At 40.1% G+C, this 19,921-nt stretch overlaps 1 protein-coding gene across 1 annotated transcript in view; it reads right to left on the minus strand.

Annotated features, from left to right (window-relative positions):
* PLA2R1 (phospholipase A2 receptor 1) overlaps positions 1-19,921 on the minus strand; it is a 130,845-nt gene that overhangs the window by 104,238 nt on the left and 6,686 nt on the right. The window contains exons 2-3 of the mRNA XM_008059349.2: positions 11,220-11,603; positions 8,518-8,691 (exon numbers count right to left, since the gene is read on the minus strand). Of these exons, the coding sequence (XP_008057540.1) occupies positions 8,518-8,691; positions 11,220-11,603 (558 nt within the window). The remainder of the gene's footprint in view (positions 1-8,517; positions 8,692-11,219; positions 11,604-19,921) is intronic.

Consider the following 19,921-nt stretch of genomic DNA (forward strand, 5'->3'; position numbering starts at 1 on the left):
TGTAGTGGCCACTCCCGGCCCCCGCAGCCTCGACCTGCTGGGCTCTGGCAATCCTTCCGCCTCAACTTTCCAAGTAGCTGGAACTACAGGTGTGAGCTACCATGCCTGGCTAATTTTTGATTTATTGTAGAGATGAGGTCTCACCAAGTTGCCCAGGTGGGCATCGAACCCGCAGGCTCAGGCAATCCATTAACCTCAGCCTCCCAAAGCGCGGGATTACAGGCTGAGCCACCGAGCCCAGCTAACTCCACCTCTTTTAATGAACTGAAGTGTATTCATATCAACTGATTTTATTATAGATTGTCACTGAGATGAAGCCATTCCTCCTTTTTCATAAGTCTGGCTTTTATTTTATTTTTTCCTCCTAAGGGTATAACTTTGCCATTGTTTCAGGTGTACTGTATTTTCTTGCTACTTTTTAAAAATTGCTGAATTCTTTTTTTTAAAAAAAGGGAATACTTACACCATTAGAGTAGCTGTTGAACTCTAAGCTGCAAAGGACTGCTTCTTTAATCTCTTTGGCTTTTCATATACTCAGTAAATAGTTACTGAATATTTGCTCCCAGCAAAATGCTGTGCTGAGAAATCTCATGTAAAAGGAACACCAAGTAAGGACTTTCTGCTATGCACTCTTTCAATACCTTACAGTATCTTTGGTGATCCCAACCAATAGAAATTAAATGATGTAATATGTGACTGCTAGCTTATTGTCTGCTTTTCCTGACAGAATGCAAGTATCAGGAAAGCAGGTTCCATGTTCCGTCTTGTTCATGCTATTCCCCAAGCTTGTCCATCGGGTTTGAAAGATTATCAGGTAGAGCTGAATATGCCAGCAAAGGAAGCTAAGTGATGGCCACAAAGGAAAGAGGAAAACTAGTAGGTGCGGTCTACAGAAACCAGAGGAAAGAGCTGGTGTCAGTTTGATGACATGTTGCTGAATCTTTGTGTTAGATGAGATCTGAGTTCTTTTGATTTTATGGAGTTCTGTTTCAACAGAGAAACCCAATCATCCGCCTTTTCTGTGCCTGCACCCAACTAATGAGCACTGCTAAGAAAAGTCATTACAAGCATTTCATTATCAGCCACCCATAACACTTCCTGGAAACTTCACTAGTTTTCTCTAGGGTCTTGCTCTCCCAGCAGCCATAATACTCAGTGCAAATCTTCCCTGTTAGCCAGATTTCTCACACCCTGTTCCCCCTCTTCAGAAAGTCACAGCCGCTGGACTAGTTTCTCCTCATTTTCTCCCATCACCTAATCTATCAATCTTCTTGGACCTCCACTACCTTATCTCTCTTCTGTCTTATGGAGATAATTGTCTTTACACCTCTAAAAGGTCAGTCTGTCCATCTGTGACAGAGACACCACTTCATCTACCTTCTGAGAGACAATCTATACTCCACAATTTTCCTTCACTTTCCTGCATCTTCAACCTCTCTCTGTTAGGCCATGTCCAGAGGCATTCAAAGATGGTCTAGCACCTCTCAGCCTTACAAAAATCAGAAACAACAAAACCCCCTTCCCTTGGGCTCCCCATCTCCATCAATCCCTTCTCTCTAACCCTGTTAGTCACATACTTTTACATACACACTATCTCCAATTCATTATCTCCCAATGACTTTTTTAAAAAGTCAAGTTATCAAGATATAATTCATATATTATATGATTCACTAAATAACAAAGTCAATTTTTTTTAGTATACTTAAAGTATTGTACCATCATCACATTCCATTTTAGAGCATTTTCATCACACCTAAAAGATACCCAGAACCTATTAGCGGTTACTCCCTATCTCCCTCAATCCCTACCCAACCCCAGTTAAAAGCAAACCATTAACCTAGTTTTCATCTCTACAGATTTACCTATTCTGGACATTTCATATAAATGAAGTTATACATTGTGTGGTCATTTGTGACTGGCTTCATTCACTTAGCATAGTGTTTTTAAGGGTCATCTATAGTTGTATCATGTACCAGTTCATTTCTTTTTTATACTATACTTTATCTATGCATTTATCAGTTGATAATATCTGGGTTGTTTTTACTTTTTGGCTATTATGAGTAATGTTGCTATGAACATTTGTGTGCAAGTTTCTGTGTGAGTATATGGTTTCATTTCTTCTAAGTATATATCTAGGAGTGGAATTACAGGGTCATATGATAAGTCTATGTTTAAACTTTTGAGGAACAGACAGACTGATTTCCAAAGCAGCTGTACCATTTTACAATCTTATCAGCAGGAGATGAGGGTTCCAATTTCTCTACATCCTCATCAGCACTTGTTGTTATCTTTTTGATTGTAGGTGTCATAGTGGGTGTAAAATGGTATCTCATTGTGAAATTCAATTTTTGTTTGAATTTCCCTGATGGCTAATGAAATTGAGCATTTTTTGGTTGTGCTTATTGGCCATTTATACATCTTTGGAGAAGTGTCTATTTAGATACTTTATCCATTTTCAAATGGGGTTGTCTTCTTATTACTGAGTTGTAAGAATTCTTTATATATTTTAGATATAAATTCCTTATAAGGTATATGATTTACAAACATTTCCTCCCATTCTCTGGACTGTCTTTTCACTTTCTTTATCATGTCCCTTTTCAGTTTTCATGAAGTTCAACTTATTTACTTTTTCTTTTGTTAGTTTATGTTTTTGTGTCATATCTAAGAATCATCTGCCATATCCAAGATCATGAAGTTTTATCTCTATGTATTCTTCCAAGAGTTTTACAATTTTCACTCTTTCATTTAAGTCTTTGAATTTTTTTGTTATAAGGAGAGAGATAGGGACTCAATTACATTCTTTTGACTGTGAATATTCAGTTTTCCCTGTTCCATTTGTTGAAAAGACTCTCTTTCTCTGCTGAATTGTCTTGTTGTCCTTGTCAAAAAATCAATTCACCATAAGTGTGGCCTCTGAACTCCATTACATTTGCCAGTGCCACATTGTCTTGATTACTGTCATTTTCCCTAAGTTTTAAAACTGGAAAGTGTGAGTCTTTCAACTTTGTTCCTTTTCATAATTATTTTAGCTTTTCTGGGTCCTTTGAATTTCCATATGCATTGACAAATTGACCCTGAGAAGCCAGTTCAAAATTTGATGCTGTAATGCAGTGAGGGATTGCTGTAGAGTAGTGCCATCTTAGCAATATTAAATCTTCTGATCCATGAATATGGGATGTATTTCCATTTATTTATGTCTTTAAATTTTTTCTTTCAGCTATGTTTTGTAGTTTTTAGAATACAGAATATATAAAATATAGAATATATAGAATTTTTCACTTATTTTGTTAATATTTTTCTAGGCATTTTATTATTTTTGATGCTACTATAAATGGATCTGTTTTTTAAATTTTATTTTTGGATTATTCATTGCTACTGTATAAAAACATAATTAATTTTTGGATATTGATCTTGCATACTGTGAACTGCTGAATGCATTTATTAGTTTTAATAGATTTTTAGTGCATTATTTAGGACTTTACATATGCAAGATCATGTCATTTGCAAATAGTTAGTTTTACTTCCTCTTTTTCTATCTAGATTACTTTTAGTTTATTTTTCTCCTACTTTCCCTGGCTAGACCCTCCAGTACAAAGTTGACTAGAAGTAGAAAAAGTTGTTCCGTTCTTGATCTTAGCCCACCATGCCCTTTGCATAGATGCATTCCTGGCCCAGGTACCTTCATTCCTAGGTCTCTTTAAATGTGAGATTTTGGGTTAAGATCCTCTTCAGGCATCTCTGCTGAGATTGGGGTGGGGTGGGAAGAAGCGGAAACCTCAAAGACACTTTCCCCCGCTCTGACTCAGTACCCAATACTTTTCCACTCCAAGCTCTCCTCCCTCACCTAACCCATGACCTCAAAGTCCATAAAACTGAAAAGACTTTTGCTGAGGGCACCCTCAACAGTGAGCTAAACTCAACATCCTTCCTGATCCACCTGACCCTCAAAAGATGTGCCATTTCCTGGGGAAAAATGAAACAGGGGAGTTGGTGACTCCTCATTTTAGACTTTTGCTTATACCAACACAGTGATTAAAGGCTTAACTCTTCCATTTTTGTTTCATTGTTTTAATCAGCTAGTCCAACATCTGACAGCTCAGCTTTCTCTAGCCCAGCTGAGCTCCTAACAACCAGGTCCTGTTCAGTCAGTCTCCAAATCAGATCTTCCATACATCCACATTTCTCCAACTCCCTTGCTACCAACTAACCCAAGTCACCACTAATCCTGGCCCAGACTATGGTCCTAGCCTTATAACCGGCCTCCAGGAGTTCCCTGTTGCTCCCTCTAAACCATTTACTATAAAGGAATCAGAGTGAGCCTTAAACATTTTTAAGTCATCATCACTCCCCTGCTTAAAGCCCTTTTATGGTCTTTGGTTTTTTGCACTTAGAATTAGGTAAGTCCTTACCATCATGACACCCTGAATCATCTAGCCTCTGCATGAGCTAGCCTCTGTCTACCTCTTCAAAATGTCTTGTTCCTCTCTCCTTTGGTCACTGTACTCTTGCCACATTGTCTTTCTTAGATGGCAACAATCTCTCTCTCTCCTCAAAAGCTTCAGGTATTTGGCTAGTGACACGATGAGGGTTGGGGGAGCAGTCAGTCTGAATGTGGGAGTATTTTATCACTGCATTATCATAGAAGTCAATAGGAAACAGTACGCTGAGGAATGAAAGCAAGGTGAAGAGATATAGACAATTATTTTGTGAATTCTGTTTATGTAGAGGATGAGAGAAGTGTTTTCAGGAGGCAGAAATGCGAATGCTATTTGTGAGATGTTATTTTAAGACTTAAGATGTTATTTTTGAGATGTTATTTTAAGAACTGAACAGGGGTAACTGCTAATGGGAAGGACCCAGTGATGTGGTAATAGCCACTGGAATCACTTATAAGTCTTGTTAAAACAGATTGCTGGCTGCACTTCAAGAATTTTTGACACAGTGGTCTAGGGTGTGATTGATAATTTGTATTTCTAGCAACTCAAAGTGGACTCTGAGGCTGCTGGAATGGGAATCACACTTTGAGAACTACTGAGATGCAAGTTTGAGAAGATTGAAGGGAGGCTCTGGAGCCCTAGGTAGAAGGAACATCATCCTCCTGTATAGGAAGGATGAAAAAGGTAGGTATAGACCCAGGTAAGCTTAAAGGTTAGGGAGCGAACATTTGTCAAAACGTGCACTCTGAAGGACTCTTTTGTTATTACAAGGTAGGAATTGAGGTTATCTGATGAGAATCAGTAAGGAGAATGGAAGGTAAGGTTAGAAATTAGAGGAGAATAGAGAGATTGGTACAGTCATTGTGAGGTGTGAGAGATGCCGTATATTGGAGCAACATACAGCATTGCTGATCCATGTTGGGGGCTGAGGTGAGTTTGACAATCATACATTTATTGGTACCAGTCTACTGTGTTATGCCATTCAAGTTATTGACCACAATTATATTGACTGAGTAAGGGCCATCAGATAATTCCAAATGTTGGCATCCTAAAAATATCTCAAACTAACTAAAATGTGACTCTCCAGCTGTCACACAACAGACAGAGACCTAACTTGGCCTGGAATTGCCTCTAAACAAACCCAGAGAGATTCCTTTATATCATATTATTATTTTTATTATTATTATTTTGAATTGGAGTCTCACTGTATCACCCAGGCTGGAGGCAGTGGAACACTCACAACCACCCCAGTGTTGGCTTGCTGGCCTCAGGCGATCCTTCTGCTTCAGCCTTCCAACTAGCCAGAACTACAGGTGTGTGCTACCACGTCCAGCTAAATTTTTATTTACTGTGGATGCAAGGTCTCACCAAGTTGCCTGGGCTGGTCTTGAACCAGTGGGCTCAGACAATCCATTTGCATCAGTTTCCCAAAGTGCTGGGATTACAGGCTGAGCCACTGTGTCCAGCTACCATTATTATTCCTGAAGATGTTTTTATCACATCCTTCATTGCTAGTGTATTTGTGTATACATTTATTAGTACTAAGTTTACACTTTGCTCACTTACAATCAACTATTTTTTTTAATGCAGCTTCATTTTACACTGCTATTTTTAAAACTTTCATGTAAGAAAGATGAGAAATAAAAGTAGGAACCTTTGTTTTATTCCACTCATTCTTCTCTGTTCCATCCACTTGTTGACCCCCATGGAAGGAGCCATCAGCTTGCTCAGATTACAGGTTCTAACACATCATTTTAGGTTATACTGGCCACCAGTAGCCAAAAGTAACAAGAAAGGAAGAAAACTAGAACTTCTTGTAATTTAGCACTGTACAAATAAACATGCTCTCTGCTGGTTGTGGTAAAAGGTCAGGAGAGCTGGAATCTGGCAGGCTGTCAAGCAGAGGAAGCCTCTGAGCTGTGGGAAGCTGAACAAATAGATAGGCTGGGCAGTGAAAAGCCCTGAGTGTTGCTAACCTGGGATTCCACTGGGGAACTACAATTGGCTACAAGTGACAGAGGATAGTGATAGGGTTCTTCTCAATACCTTAAAGAGAATGTTGGAGTTAAAAGTCCCTAGCATAAGAGTCATGCAAAATATGAGTTAATATAATTAGTATTTGTTCATTTATTTGGTTTTAATAATGACATCTATTAAAGATGGAACTAGAAAGAGATGATGCAAATAATATGACATCGGGTTCAGGAATCTAAGGAGTGTGAGGATTACTTGCATATACACCATCCTATATATGTTCAGACTCAGATAAAGAAGGCTAGTGATCTACAGATATTAAATAATAAAATGCTTTCATGCTGGCTGGTGAAAAGCCACTTGTCCTGAACTCCTTTAGCGCCTCCTGCTTTCCCAGCCTTCCCTGCACCTCTGCCTTTACACTGCAGCAGCTAAGGGGTTAACACCAGCAGTGGGCCTCTGGAACTTCCAACCTCCATACCATTGCATTAATCAATAACCCTTACCATATTGGTCATTAAATGTCTTAATATCACCCCTGTATTTAGATGTACATTACATAGAATTAACTTCATATTGTGAATCGTATGACGAAGAATTATCTGCATCAGGATCACCTGAAACAGATGTCAAACACGCAGATGCTGGATTTCACATATCAGACCCACTGCATCTCTGGGAGAAGAGCCAGGATATGCATTTTTAACTATCTCCCGGGCAATTCCAGGGTATGGTATCAAATGTAGTGTGCATTTTCTGGCAAAAAACAAAAAAACAAAAAAAACCCATCTACCCTGTCTTCCATCTAGATACCATTCCTTGAAGGAAGGATTCTAAGTGCCCAAATCTGTGATATGCACCATCATACAGATGCCTAGCTTAGTGCTTGCTGACTGACGATAATGGGGGTGGGGATCACTGATTCAGAAGTATATACTGAAAAGATAAATGGGGTTTGATGATGATGGTGGTGGTGGCAATGGCTAACCTCTGTGAGTGCTTACTGTGTGCCAGGTCTATGAAAAGTGCCTTGGATGCCCCATCTAATTAAATTGCACAATGACCCTAATAGGGTCATTATCTACATTTCACAGCCAAGGAAACTGAGACTCAGGGAGCTGGAGAGATCTCCCCAAAATCTCCCTGTCGGGAGGAAGCAGAATTCCAATCTCAATCTGTCTGATTTCAAAACCAACACTTTCTTATTTGCTGAGCTATGCTGGCTCTTGGATTAGGAAACAGTTCTGTAGAAAATTTATAAATCAGATTCTCTGGAGTTAATTTCCTTAATTTGCTTTGGTTCTAAATTTATTTGTTGTATTTTCTGTATGTGGAAGGGAGGTAGGCATGGAATATGAAGAGATTATAAAAGCTATACAGAAATGAAGATAAAGGAAACTGAATGTGGAAAGTAGAGGCATATATAAATATTCCCTAATATTTAGGAAAAATTTGAAACTTTTTAGCTAAATTAAAATAAAGCACTCACTGAAAAAAAATGTTAGAACATTGCCGCTGTCACTGGACCTTGAAAATCAAACTAAGAAGGAGAAAAGATTTTGAGGTTATGCTAGAAAGTGCATAGTAAAGGAAGGGAGTCAAGAAGAGAACACACTGTCAAGAAATAATGAGGGCAACTTCAATTTTAGCAAAATCATCAAGGGGCCAGTTGATGCCTGGACTTGACAATGGGCAAGACAAGCAGCCTAGATGTGAAGAAATTAAGGCCGCTCATAAGAGGTAGTGGATTGAAAGGATAACCGGGCTTTATATGCAATCAGGTTTGTTTTGAAGTATCCTGCTAGGAAGCTGGGATTAATGAGATCACAGAGTATTATAATTTGATTTCGGTTAAAGCGTCCTTATGCACTGAGCTTAATGAAGAATGGCTAATTAACATCTTTTGAATGTAAGGAAAAAAAGAATATACATCAGAATTGTCTTTTCAAGGCAAAAACAAACCCCAAATCAAAATCTGGATTAATAGCCTCAGAGTGCTTATTCAGACTTCAATATATCAATCCTGGTGCTTTTCTTTAAATAAGATAACTTTCTAATCATCTTTGATTCATTCAGGATATATAGAGAAGACTAGATTTACTCTTACTTGGATCTGGGCAAAATCCCCACTTTTCATCTCTTTCATATCGGCTTGTTGTGGCACACCACAGTGAGTCATCTTCCCGACCTTCCCGGGTACATTCATGATGCCACCGACGGTTATACTGGAAGGGAAACATACATGGCATCCCGTGGGCATTGCCTTTGATTGTATACAAATCTAGGAGAAAGAAATGTACAAAGTCAAGTAAGTATGATGTTAGTGTTATCTTTGGAAAGTACCATATATTTAATGGATTTTTTTTTTTTGAATGAAACTCTCCTCGGGGCAGGTACTTGCTATACCGGAGTGAGCCCTCAGATCCTCACAGTCTAGAAATGCTAGATTGAGTGCTGGGCTCAGAAGAAGTGCTGATACCTGGTTTGCTTCTGTATGTATTTACTTGCTTAGTTACAAAGGAGAGCTGGTACAGTAATATTCATGTTTGTGGATGGATGAGAAGGAAAATTTAGTAAAGATTTTACTGCACAATATCCCATTCCCCAAACACATCAGCCATCAGCATCTAACGTTCAATAGTTCCATAGGTATTTATTAATCTTATTCATTCAATAAATAGTTATTGAGCATTTAATGTGCCCAGCCCTGGGGATATAGCAGTGAACAAATCAGCAAAAGTTCTTTCATGTGGGGCTTCAATTCTAGCCAGGACAAAGAGAAAGCAAATATATAAATAAACATATAATTCCAGGTAGTGCTATGAAGAAAAATAAAATAGGACAGAAAGGCAGAGTGACTGTGTGTGTGTGTGCACATATGTATGTGTGTGTGCATATGTGTGTGTGTGTGTGTGTGTGTGTGTGTGTGTGCATGTGAGAGAGAGAGAGAGATACGGTAAAGGTGCACCACTCTATTCTGGACACAGTGGGCAGTGTAAGGCCTCTCTAAATAAATAAAAAATGAGGTGAAATGAGGAGGCAAGTCTTTGGAAAAGAGTTGTTCTAATGGAAGAACAGCAAGTATAAAAGACTTGAGATGAGACGAGGTACTGGATGAATGAGAAAGAGCAAGCCCGCCTGATGGGGAGGAGACTCGGGGAAGTACTGGAGTGTCCGCTCACATAAGGCTTCCTCACTTTGGCCTTTGCTCTGAGGGTGGTAGGAAGTCTCTGGTGGGTTTCACATGGGAAAGTGACATGACCAGACTACCATTTTCAAAAAATCACTGGGCATGCAGAGGGGCAAACAGCCTACTGTGGTGAAGCAGTATGGCTGGCTGGGTGGCTTCTACAGTGGTCTAGAGAGAAATGACTATGCAGAGGTAGCCTGCTAGCTGCTTTTTCAGAGTGTTGCAGTACATTCAGTCATCCCTGGCCTTGAGTGGGAATCAACAAAAACTTCTGATGCCTCAACTGGGGCTTTCAATGGTAGATCCTAGGGCCAAAGGGCCAGCTGAAGTGATTCCTATCTCTTTCCCACAATTGGCAGGGGTTGGACTGAGCTCACAACACATTGCCAGCCTTAGCAGTTAGGGCTGCTTAGGTGTTCAGGACACACCCTTTTGTTTCAATACTCTGCCTTCTACTCAGAAGTAGTTGCCTAGAGTCTCTCCCTGCATAATGCACCATGAGTGTGGACAGATGGCTAAAAGTTAACATAAAGCAAAATATCAAGTTCTTCCTTAGAACTGTAGATTATTTGGAGTGCTGGTTTGCAGAACTTGCTTTATTGTGGAGTCCTCAAAATGTCTTGCTCTTGGCTCTTTTTCTACTCATGCCTTCTAGATACAGGAGAAGGAGCAGCCTTGAACAGCTTTAGGAGTTCCTTGCTCTGCGTCCTAAGATTGATATACAGTTCTTCGGAGGACACACTCATGTAAGGCATAATTCTACAGAGCACTACGAGGGGAAGGACCAGACCACATCTGTCTCGTTGTCCTTTGTGAATCGAGTGCCAGGCACTGTGTCTGATGAATAGCCAGTGCTCGATAAGTATGTGATGGATGGATAGATAGATAGATGGATAGGTGGGTGGATGGATGGACGGGTGAATGAATGGATAGATGGATGGAGAAAGCTACCAAATCAGCCCTGAGGGACAGGTTTGCAGTTTCAGAATGAAACTGTGACTTTCTTTCATTGTCTGTTTTTTTTTCCTGCTCAAATACATCCAAAACAAAGGAGCTATGGAAAATGAAAGTTCCCCTATAAACCTCCTTGTGAACTATGCTTGGCACACACCAAATAACTCCTGACAACAGCCTGTCATTTATCTTCAAGTAACGTGAGCACCACATGGATGCCAACCAGGCATTGGGTGGCATTGAAGTGCCCCGCAGATATACTTCAATAGGTGGGACTGAGTTTTTAAAATAAGAGAAATGGTGGTAGGAGACATTACCATATTTGTCCTAACAAAAATCCTTACTTCAAAGACCTCTTCCTTCTACCTTCCTTTCCTCTCTGCCTCCTGTCTGCTTGTTCTTTCTCCCCCTTTTCATTGATTCCCAGTTAGTTAAATGTTTCTCCCCCAATACCTTTACATTCTGAGAAGTTCTGCTTCTTTAGCAGAATTTAGCACATCCTTTCCAAGACTCTTGTAACCCTTTTACCAGAAGCAAGGAAGCAACTAAAATATATTTACCAGAAGTAAAGTACTTCTTTCACGTAATGCTTCACAAATCTTTACTTATGGGCAAACTTTTACAATATATCATTCTGTGAGTACTTTGATTTAAATTATTTTTACCTTTGTGCAGATATTCACAAATGTCTCCACCACCTGACATATAAGAAATCCATTTATGAAGATATTTCCGAGAGGCCACAACCGTGGTGTTGTGTTTCACCTGGACCATGTACTGCAGGGGGCCTGTGATCATCCTCCTGGCACAGTGCCACCTCAAGGAAACGTAGGTGGAATCACATTCATATAAGCTTAATGGTTGCTCTGGATTGGATAAGTTCAGGCCCAGGCAACTGCTGCCTCCTAGGTTAAAGAGGTGGTAGTTTGAAACCCATTTCCACAGCATGTACTTGTCTGGTTGCTTGCAGTTCTCCAGGGTCAGTGTAGATTTACCTGCTTGAATGCATTTCTTGAGGCTCTCACTTTGGATAACAAATATTCCTTTATCTGAAACAGAAAATTAAAAGATGTGGCATAATGTTTTCATATATATAAAATTAGTGTTGTGAGGATCCAGTGTGCATATTTAAACTGTGATACGCCACAACTGCCAGTCATTTTGTACAGATCTGGAGTTGATGGGCAGGGTCCACCTGAAGGGCTTTATTTGCACAAAACAGAGGAGTTTTGTCGGGAAGCATAAAAAGTCTTACAGGAGCTACTGGAGACTGATCTAAGATCCCACTGGCTATTTAGGAACAAGTGCTACCTGCTAATCCACTCAAGTCTGTTGCTGACAGAGAAGGTGTTCGCCCCAACTGGATAGACAGCAGGGATTGATAATAATACCTGGGGCTAGCAGGAAAGAACATTGGGCACTCAGGGGTATGGTGACACTGGCTTTCTTCAGACAAATGACTGAATGTTAGGGACATGACAGCTGAATCAACAGCCACTGAAATGCAAATCTCTACTATCAAGTTCCTGTAGAAAACCAAAGGATGTAAGTGAAATGCCACTTTATGTCCTGAGACAGGATTCAATGCTGTGTAGGGGAGGGGTCAGAAAACAATGCCTCTCCACACTTGTTTTCTGTGCTGGTTCTGTCAGGAGTGAAGTGGGGACATTTTGCTATGGGGACAGACTCAATAGGAGTAGCCTTGTTGGGTAAGACAGACAGATGCCCAGGCTACTAGTTAAGGTTCCACACCTAGATATGCAAGAGGTGATGGAGCATCAAGACAGCGGTGGAAACCAGAGACCACATGGACATGTGGAGAAAACAGGCATTTTGTGATTCACCCCTGAGCTTCCTCTCTGGAGTAGGAAGTAGGGATCTGGATGAGTTTCCTGTGAAACTCTGGCTGGCTCCAGTCAGGAAATGTGCGTTAGCTACTAGCCTGCTACCTGACTTCACCTCAAGTTCCTGGCCCAGAAGGCACGTATTTCACAACAGCTAAAATTTTGTTTTCTCACCAGGTTTTTGAAGATGAAAATCATGTCTCATTTCTTTGGTCTAAGCACAGAGTATCCTGAGCACATTATAGAAGTTCAGTAAGTGCTTGATATGGATTAAATATGCTGGTAGCTGCTGCTTAGGCCATGGTTGCTGGGGTTACCTCAGTTCAGAATGTCTGGTCAGGTCCAAGAGCTTTTCTGTTCTCCCATTAGCTAGACTCTCCTCTTTTATTTTATTTCCTGTCTATTCTTCAAAACTTGGAAGAGATGTTATCAGATTCCCTTAAGTTGGCTGGGGTTTGGGCAGGTTGTGTCATGTGGCAGGACAGAACAGGAACAGGCAGAGGTCCTCAAGAGGTTTGAAGCAGTGCAGCATGGGCCTCCTGACATATCTGTGTGAGGGAACAATGTTCCATTTTGGTAAAAGTTCTTTTGTTTTATCCAAAGTTAATCAAGCTGAAAAGAACCGATTTGTAATAACCAAAATCTCCAAAAGGTTTGGAGCAGTGCAGTATGGGACTCCTTTACAAATCTATGTGAGAGAACAATGCTGCATTTTGGTTAAAGTTCTTTTGGTTTATCCAAAGTTAATAAAGTTGAAGAGAACTGATTGACAGTAACCAAAATCACTTAAGATACTGTTAAAAAATATTGTCAATGTATTAATAAAAGCTATATCTTACTTAATAATTGATAACCTTACTTACAGCCATATATTTGAAGAATTGAATTACTTGTCAGAAAACTGCTTTGATCACCATACATCAGAGCAAAAGAGAAGAGAATGGGGTGTGTAGAAAATGAATGGTTTCAGGGAGATTTCATTTAGATCAGGAAATTTGTTTTCCTAATGAAGGCCATGTCTGTATGGTTATTAGTAATAGTCATTCAAAATCAAATCCACCTCTCACCAATGCGATATGGACTGATAATTAACCTTCTCTCTAACTCTCCTTTCCACCTCTTCATGCCTGGCTAGAATGTTAACCTTAATTTTTATTGTAACCTACTAATTACTTCCTAGGTAGCCCAGAGTTCCATTAATTATTCATTAAAGGATAATTATATTACTGGAACGGTTTTGTAGTGCAGCTTCTTCTTAATATATGTGTTCAAATATATCCAGCTCTGCAACATGCTGACTGGGCCTCAGTTTATAAGCCTAAGAAAAGTGTGCAGATGACCTGACTAGTGGTTGAGAGCTCTGGCATCAGCTGGACCCCTCACAGACCAGCTGTATGACTTTGGGCAGGCTGCATAACCTCTGTGAGCCTATCTTTCCTCTCTGAACTAGGAATGCATATGGCACCGGCCTCTAGGGTTGTTAGGGATAGTCCATTAAATAACCCATGCAAAACACACCCCACGTTACCATGAAAAGGGGGAACAACTCAGTAAGCAGGAGTTGTTATTATTGCTATTATTATCCTTTTGTCTTCCTGGTTCTTGGTCTATAGATCCAGCTATCAATCTGGTTGAACAATGTATAGTGCTAATCTGAGCATCCCTCAAAGACCTCTCTTCTTCCATCATTAGCTTATTTTTATTTTAGTTTCTGCAGCACACAGTGTGTGCAGAGCTTTAAAACTATCCTGAGACACCATGCTATCACTTTAAAGGAGGAAAAATACTCTCCAGACAACCAGATAACAAAATCCTGTCTCCTTTGTTCAAATATATGTACAATTATAAATTAGGAATCTTTGTCTATTCATCTTCTACATTACCTATCTGTAAAGTCTATCCTGCAGCTCTTTTTTTTCCATGCCAGAATACTTCAGGAAGCAGCCTTGGATGAGTTCTTCAGAATAGACCATAAACAAGTAGCCGTGGCTCACCAATAACAATAAACGTGCTACCTCCAAATATATTAAGTTAAAAAATGACTCAAGCCCTTTTTCCCATTAAGTTATAATAGGATCTGATCCTAGCACTGTTAATCTCCATAAATTCACTGAAGAGAAAAACGATTATTTTCAAATAGACTGTGAGGAGACATAATATAGGTATCAATATTCTGATTGTTATTATATGCACATAATGTCTCTAACAAAACTATAATGTGAAAATAAGCCACCAATCCTTAATGTGTGTAGTTGTTGGATTTAAGAAAGGATGAAAATCAAATGTGGGAGGAATCAAGATTGATTATATATGTCAAGGACATCAGTTCTGCTTGAACACTGATTAAGTGATTAATGAAGTACTGCCAGAATTACTAAATGTCTTTGCAGAAAAATGTTATTATACTTCCCTTCATAATTACAAGTTTAGGAGGAGAAAAAGAATTGATTTACTAGAAGAAACTTACAAGCTAATTTCCATCCTTTTTTAAAAAATAAGACTCATAGGAGACAGTGGTTCTACTTTCTACTTCTGAATTACTTTTAGGAGGAGATCATTTCAGATCCACCCTTTGGTCCCATAAGATTGCTTGTACTTTTCTAAGGAGTGGGAGGAGAATGTTTCCTTGATCAACTGTTTAACTTAAGTTTAGGTATTCGCTCATGACTGCATATGGAACACTCATTCATTCATTCATTCATTCAACAAGCACTAATTGGGTACTAGCTACCAGGTAGGTAGATGCTAGAGACACAGATAGGAATTAGTCCTCTAAATATCTCTCCTATAAAACTATATCTGTTTGTTCTAGAATCATGGGAATTTGCCAAGTTGATGAAAAGAAGGGAGTTCCATCAGTTCCAAAGAAAACGTTATAACTGCATTCAAAATAAGCCCTTACAGGCAAGTGATAATAAGCAACAGAAAAAAATAAACCATAATTTAAGACGCTTGACTGGCTTTTCAACTGATAGCACACAAGAAGCGGGCAGGACTCCTCAGTGTCCTTGGCTTTCTGAGTGGAGCACGTGGGCGCTCCATTTTTCAGGAAGGGCAAGGTAGAAGAGCACTGGAAGAAATATGGGTGTGGCAGAGAAGACTTTGCCAATATACACAGAACCATGGACTTTATGGCTGAATGAGACTGTAAAGATTATTTAGTTGAACTATTTTTAACCTTTTTTTACCCAAATTCATTTTGTCTTAGAAGTTTTATACCCAGGGCAACCCCTTTAGTTCCCCTCCCACTGTGGGCGTTTTTCTGTCCTCTCAATAAATCCTGCTTTCTAAAAAAAAAGAAGAAGTTGTTTTATACCCAAACACTCAGTGAGGACCATATTCAATCTAGGTGTACCTTTATTTACAAACATTCATTTATAACCTAGAAAGAGGAAAATGAACTGCTATCGGTTGTTGCCAAACATTTTGAATTAGCTGACTTGAAATTTCAAACAACAAACTGAGTACTTAATACGGCATGTGTTGGGGATGGAAGGATATATGTGTCATAGTGCTTTTCCCTCAAGGAACTCACAGTCTCCTTGGGAATCACTGAAATTTACAGAACTAATTATAGCTTAATGCCAACATAGATTTTGACATAAGCGATGTAAGTACAATGGGGTGGAAGCCAGAGGTAGGAGAGGTCAATTTGGCCTAGAAGATCAGAGAAATCAACCAATACCCTCTTTTCTTCCTCCTGCTCTTATATTTTCATTGAACAAACATTTATTAGAAACCTAATATTTGTAACAATGGGGGTAATTGGTGAAAAAGAAAGGCATGAATACTTGCCCTTATCATAGAGTGTTAGGGTAAGCAGGGTAGCAGACGAGGTATATTCTGAACAGAGAGAATGTCACCAAAGCTCAGAGATGAGAGAAATAATCACCCTGGAGGAGTTCTCATCTAGGTGAGTTGCAACAGTACATAAATGGACCTGAAGAAAAGTCTGGAGACTATTGCTATGGTCCAGCAGGAAAGTCTGAAGGTATCAATTCAGTGGTGATATGAAAAGAAAAGAGGGACTGGTTAGACTCAACCAACACTAGTCAATGGAGAGGAACTTTCAAAGATGAAATGATAGGACTCGGGGAGTTAGGGAATGTGAGGATTCTAGAAAGGTAGATGCAATGGCTGGTTTTCTGGCTTCAGGTATTCAAGTGGCTGTCAGACACCTGCTAATTCCTGCTGTGCCATGAGGTTGAAGTCTAAATTGGGGGGCGGGGGCATTATTACAGTTGGATCCTTCAGTTCGAACGGTATTGACTAGAGGTATCCATAGGAAGTTTCTCCTAAGACCCCCCCCTTTACTTTCAGCACCTCTTCTGATCACCTCTACCTAGTTTTTGGTGTCCCTTTCTGCCTTGGACAGCTCTTCTCTTAGGACTGGCTGAGTGAAGGGTTAAAGTGTTAAGTGAATAAGGTAAGGTTGGAACTGTTAAGCCTTGGTGAAGTTTCTGCATTTTTAACAAAAAACACTTGAAAAACAATAAAACAATTCCTAAAGAAATACTCTTTTTCTGGTGGCATTTTTGATGATCAAAAGACTTTCTGTATCCAGTAAATTACATTATGAAGATGTTCACCTAATTCAACCACACACATCAAGTCAGCCTCTGTGGTGCTCCATGTTAAGGGAACTGGAAGGAAAAGTTCAAGTGCATGGTTCAAGTCAAGTGCAATGTTTAAGACAAGCTGTTAGGAAGCCATAGCTTGCAAACTGCAAGTCAATTTCAATATCCTATCCTTGTACCCTGGGTTTGAAACCTCTTCCGCTCCATTCAGCCACACAGCTAGTGTTGGGCTCACCTATTTCCTGCCCTGCAGCATCTCCTGACTGTCCATTTCCTTGCTGTTCTGACAGCATCTGTTTCAGCAGGAACATGGTCTGAGGGTGAGCAGCTTCTCTCTTGTAGTATATTGACCTTTTCCAGCTTCACAAATTTGGATTTGTCAATTATCTGTCCCATCTAGTGAACAATGGATTCAGAGCTGATTGCATTCCTAAGATTACTCTGTAGCAGGAAGGGATGTTGTAAGCTGCTGAATTAAGTCCTGTTCATGGCTGAGTGATGCAGAAAATTCAGATTCTTAATATGACTTTCCAAATCAATAAGTGAGGACTTCCCCATGCTTGAAGCAAGCAGCACGTGCACAGTTCTTGAAAGAACATGTCCACAGAACAAAGCAAAGTGTGCCGACCATTCCTAACCCTCTCTGCATGAAAATGGCCATTTTATCTCAAATCACCTGGGTTTTAGTGAGTGTCTCTTAACAATTTGAAACCTTTGGGTTCCTATCAATTGCCTTCTATTAATCAACTAAAAAGTTACCTAGTACATTTTTTAAAAATCTCCTCATCCTGTCTCAGAATGTTCTTCTCTTTCTCTGTCCTAGCATTGTCCTTGGCTCTGAGTCTTCTTTATTCTCCTGCAGCTTCTGAACCTGGATAATCACCACCTCCACAGGCCCATGGGACCCCTCTTGCTAAATCTTTTTACACGTCTCTTCCCCTTTCTCTCTAATCTCCCCCAAATCACTGCTCTGAGTTCCATGAGGCACACAATACTCTTTCTCACATGTGGGAAAAATGAAACCCAGCTTAAACAGCTCCACTGGGCTGTTGTTTCCTATGGCTTCAAATTGCCTGTTACCAACCCCTGCTCCAAGTGGAGTTAACCCTTTCAGACTGTCCTCACCACTCCCTGCCCATTCCCATTCCCTCCCCTGTGCCCAACTCTGCCCTCATCATTTAGCAGCAGCTGACTCTTGCAGAAAATCTTGTCACCTCTTCCAAGGTTCTTTGCTGCGCCTCTGTATCTTACCAATGAATTTTTAAATGGAGTTGAAACTATTTTTCTTTCTTTTAGTTTTTAGTCTATTCCTTCATCATCTTGCTTTTAACTGGAAAGTATCTAATAGACATTGCTGGTGTAAAAATCATTATTCACATTGGCTAGTATTATCTTACAGACTGTTGAAAATGCACTATCTGAGACACCAGGAAGCCTGTACAAAGAGCAAGTTATGGCAAGACACAATAAGACAGAACACTTTAACTTCTCTCACAAATGCCTGCATGCTAAAGCCCTAGGGAAAATTATTCAAAGACTGGGCCACCAAGACAAACAAAAGCAGAAGACATCTTTATCGTCAACCAAAACAACTCTGGAAATGATATGACATTACTGAAAACAAAAGCATTTACACTAAGCTATCCATCTTAACAGCTTTGGGAATATGCCCATTTAAAAAAAAATTACACTTACTAAGTGCAAGGAAGAAGTTTTTTAAAAAACCAAAACTGACTTCTAGTGGTAGATGTAGTCTTAGTCCCTGTATTAGTTTGCGAGGGCTCCCACAACAAAATACCACAGACTGAGTGGTTAAACAGCAGACATTTCTTTTCTCACAATTCTGGAGGCTAGAAGTGTGAGATCAAGGTATGGAAGGGTTGGTTCATTCTGAGGGCTGTAAGGGAATGGTCTGTTCCAGACCTCACTCCTTGGCTTCTAAAAGGCCCATATTCTCCCTCTGTCTCTTCACATTATCTCTCTATGCATATTTTTGTGTCCAAATGCCACCTTCGTATAAGTACACCAGTCATAATTGATTAGGGCTACCATAATTACCTCATTTTAACTTGTTTACCTCTGTAAAGACTCGATCTCCAAATAAGGTTTCATTCTAAGGTACTGGGAATTAGGACTTCAACATATGAATTTGGGGGTGGAGTGGTACAACTTAACCCATAATAATCCCCATCCTTATTATTCAAGCTGGTTACATAATTTTTAGGATCCAGGGTAAAATGAAAATGAGTTGGCTGGACACAGGCAAGTCAAGTCAGTCTCCCCTTCCCATGGGCCCACAAGGGATTGCAACCTCTGCTATAATGTGCTTGGAACACACTTGGTACCTGGATTGTGGGTAGGTGATGACAGGTTCTCACTCAGCCCTCACAGAACATGCAGGGTGCTGCCAGCCCAGTGGGGGACAGCAGCTACCTTGTCATATCCTGAGGTGCCACAGGGTATCCACCCCTGTCTCCAGCCTCCCAACCTCAACACCATCTGTTTGCCACCATGTACAGAAGGCAACAGCAAGTGTAGGGCAGAATTGGGGAGGAGGCAGCTGAGAACCCATCCCGGAGAGATGGGGAGGTGATACCAGGCTTTGGAATTGAGCTTAAACTGAGGCACCACATCTCTGGTTCCTGCTCTATTGTCCCACTGGACATCATACATAACACACAAATTAAAAGATAACAATGCTCAGGAATCCCTAGACCCCAAACTGCAGAGCATTAAACCCTAAGTGGGTAGCCCTTCTGAGCACAGGGCCCTGTGAGACTGCACTGGTTACATACCCATGAAGTCCAGCCAACTACAGAGCATGTCTCTTAGGGTAGGACTACTTGCAACTAGAAGAGTGTCTGCCTTGGTTTCCCCATCTGCACAGTGGGTTTAATCATAGGATCCTGGTTAGGAACACCTCCATCATGATGATCACTTTATAAA

Source organism: Carlito syrichta, unplaced genomic scaffold (assembly GCF_000164805.1).
Source record: "Carlito syrichta isolate Samal-C Ts95f unplaced genomic scaffold, Tarsius_syrichta-2.0.1 Scaffold304002, whole genome shotgun sequence".
Taxonomy (NCBI): domain Eukaryota; kingdom Metazoa; phylum Chordata; class Mammalia; order Primates; family Tarsiidae; genus Carlito; species Carlito syrichta.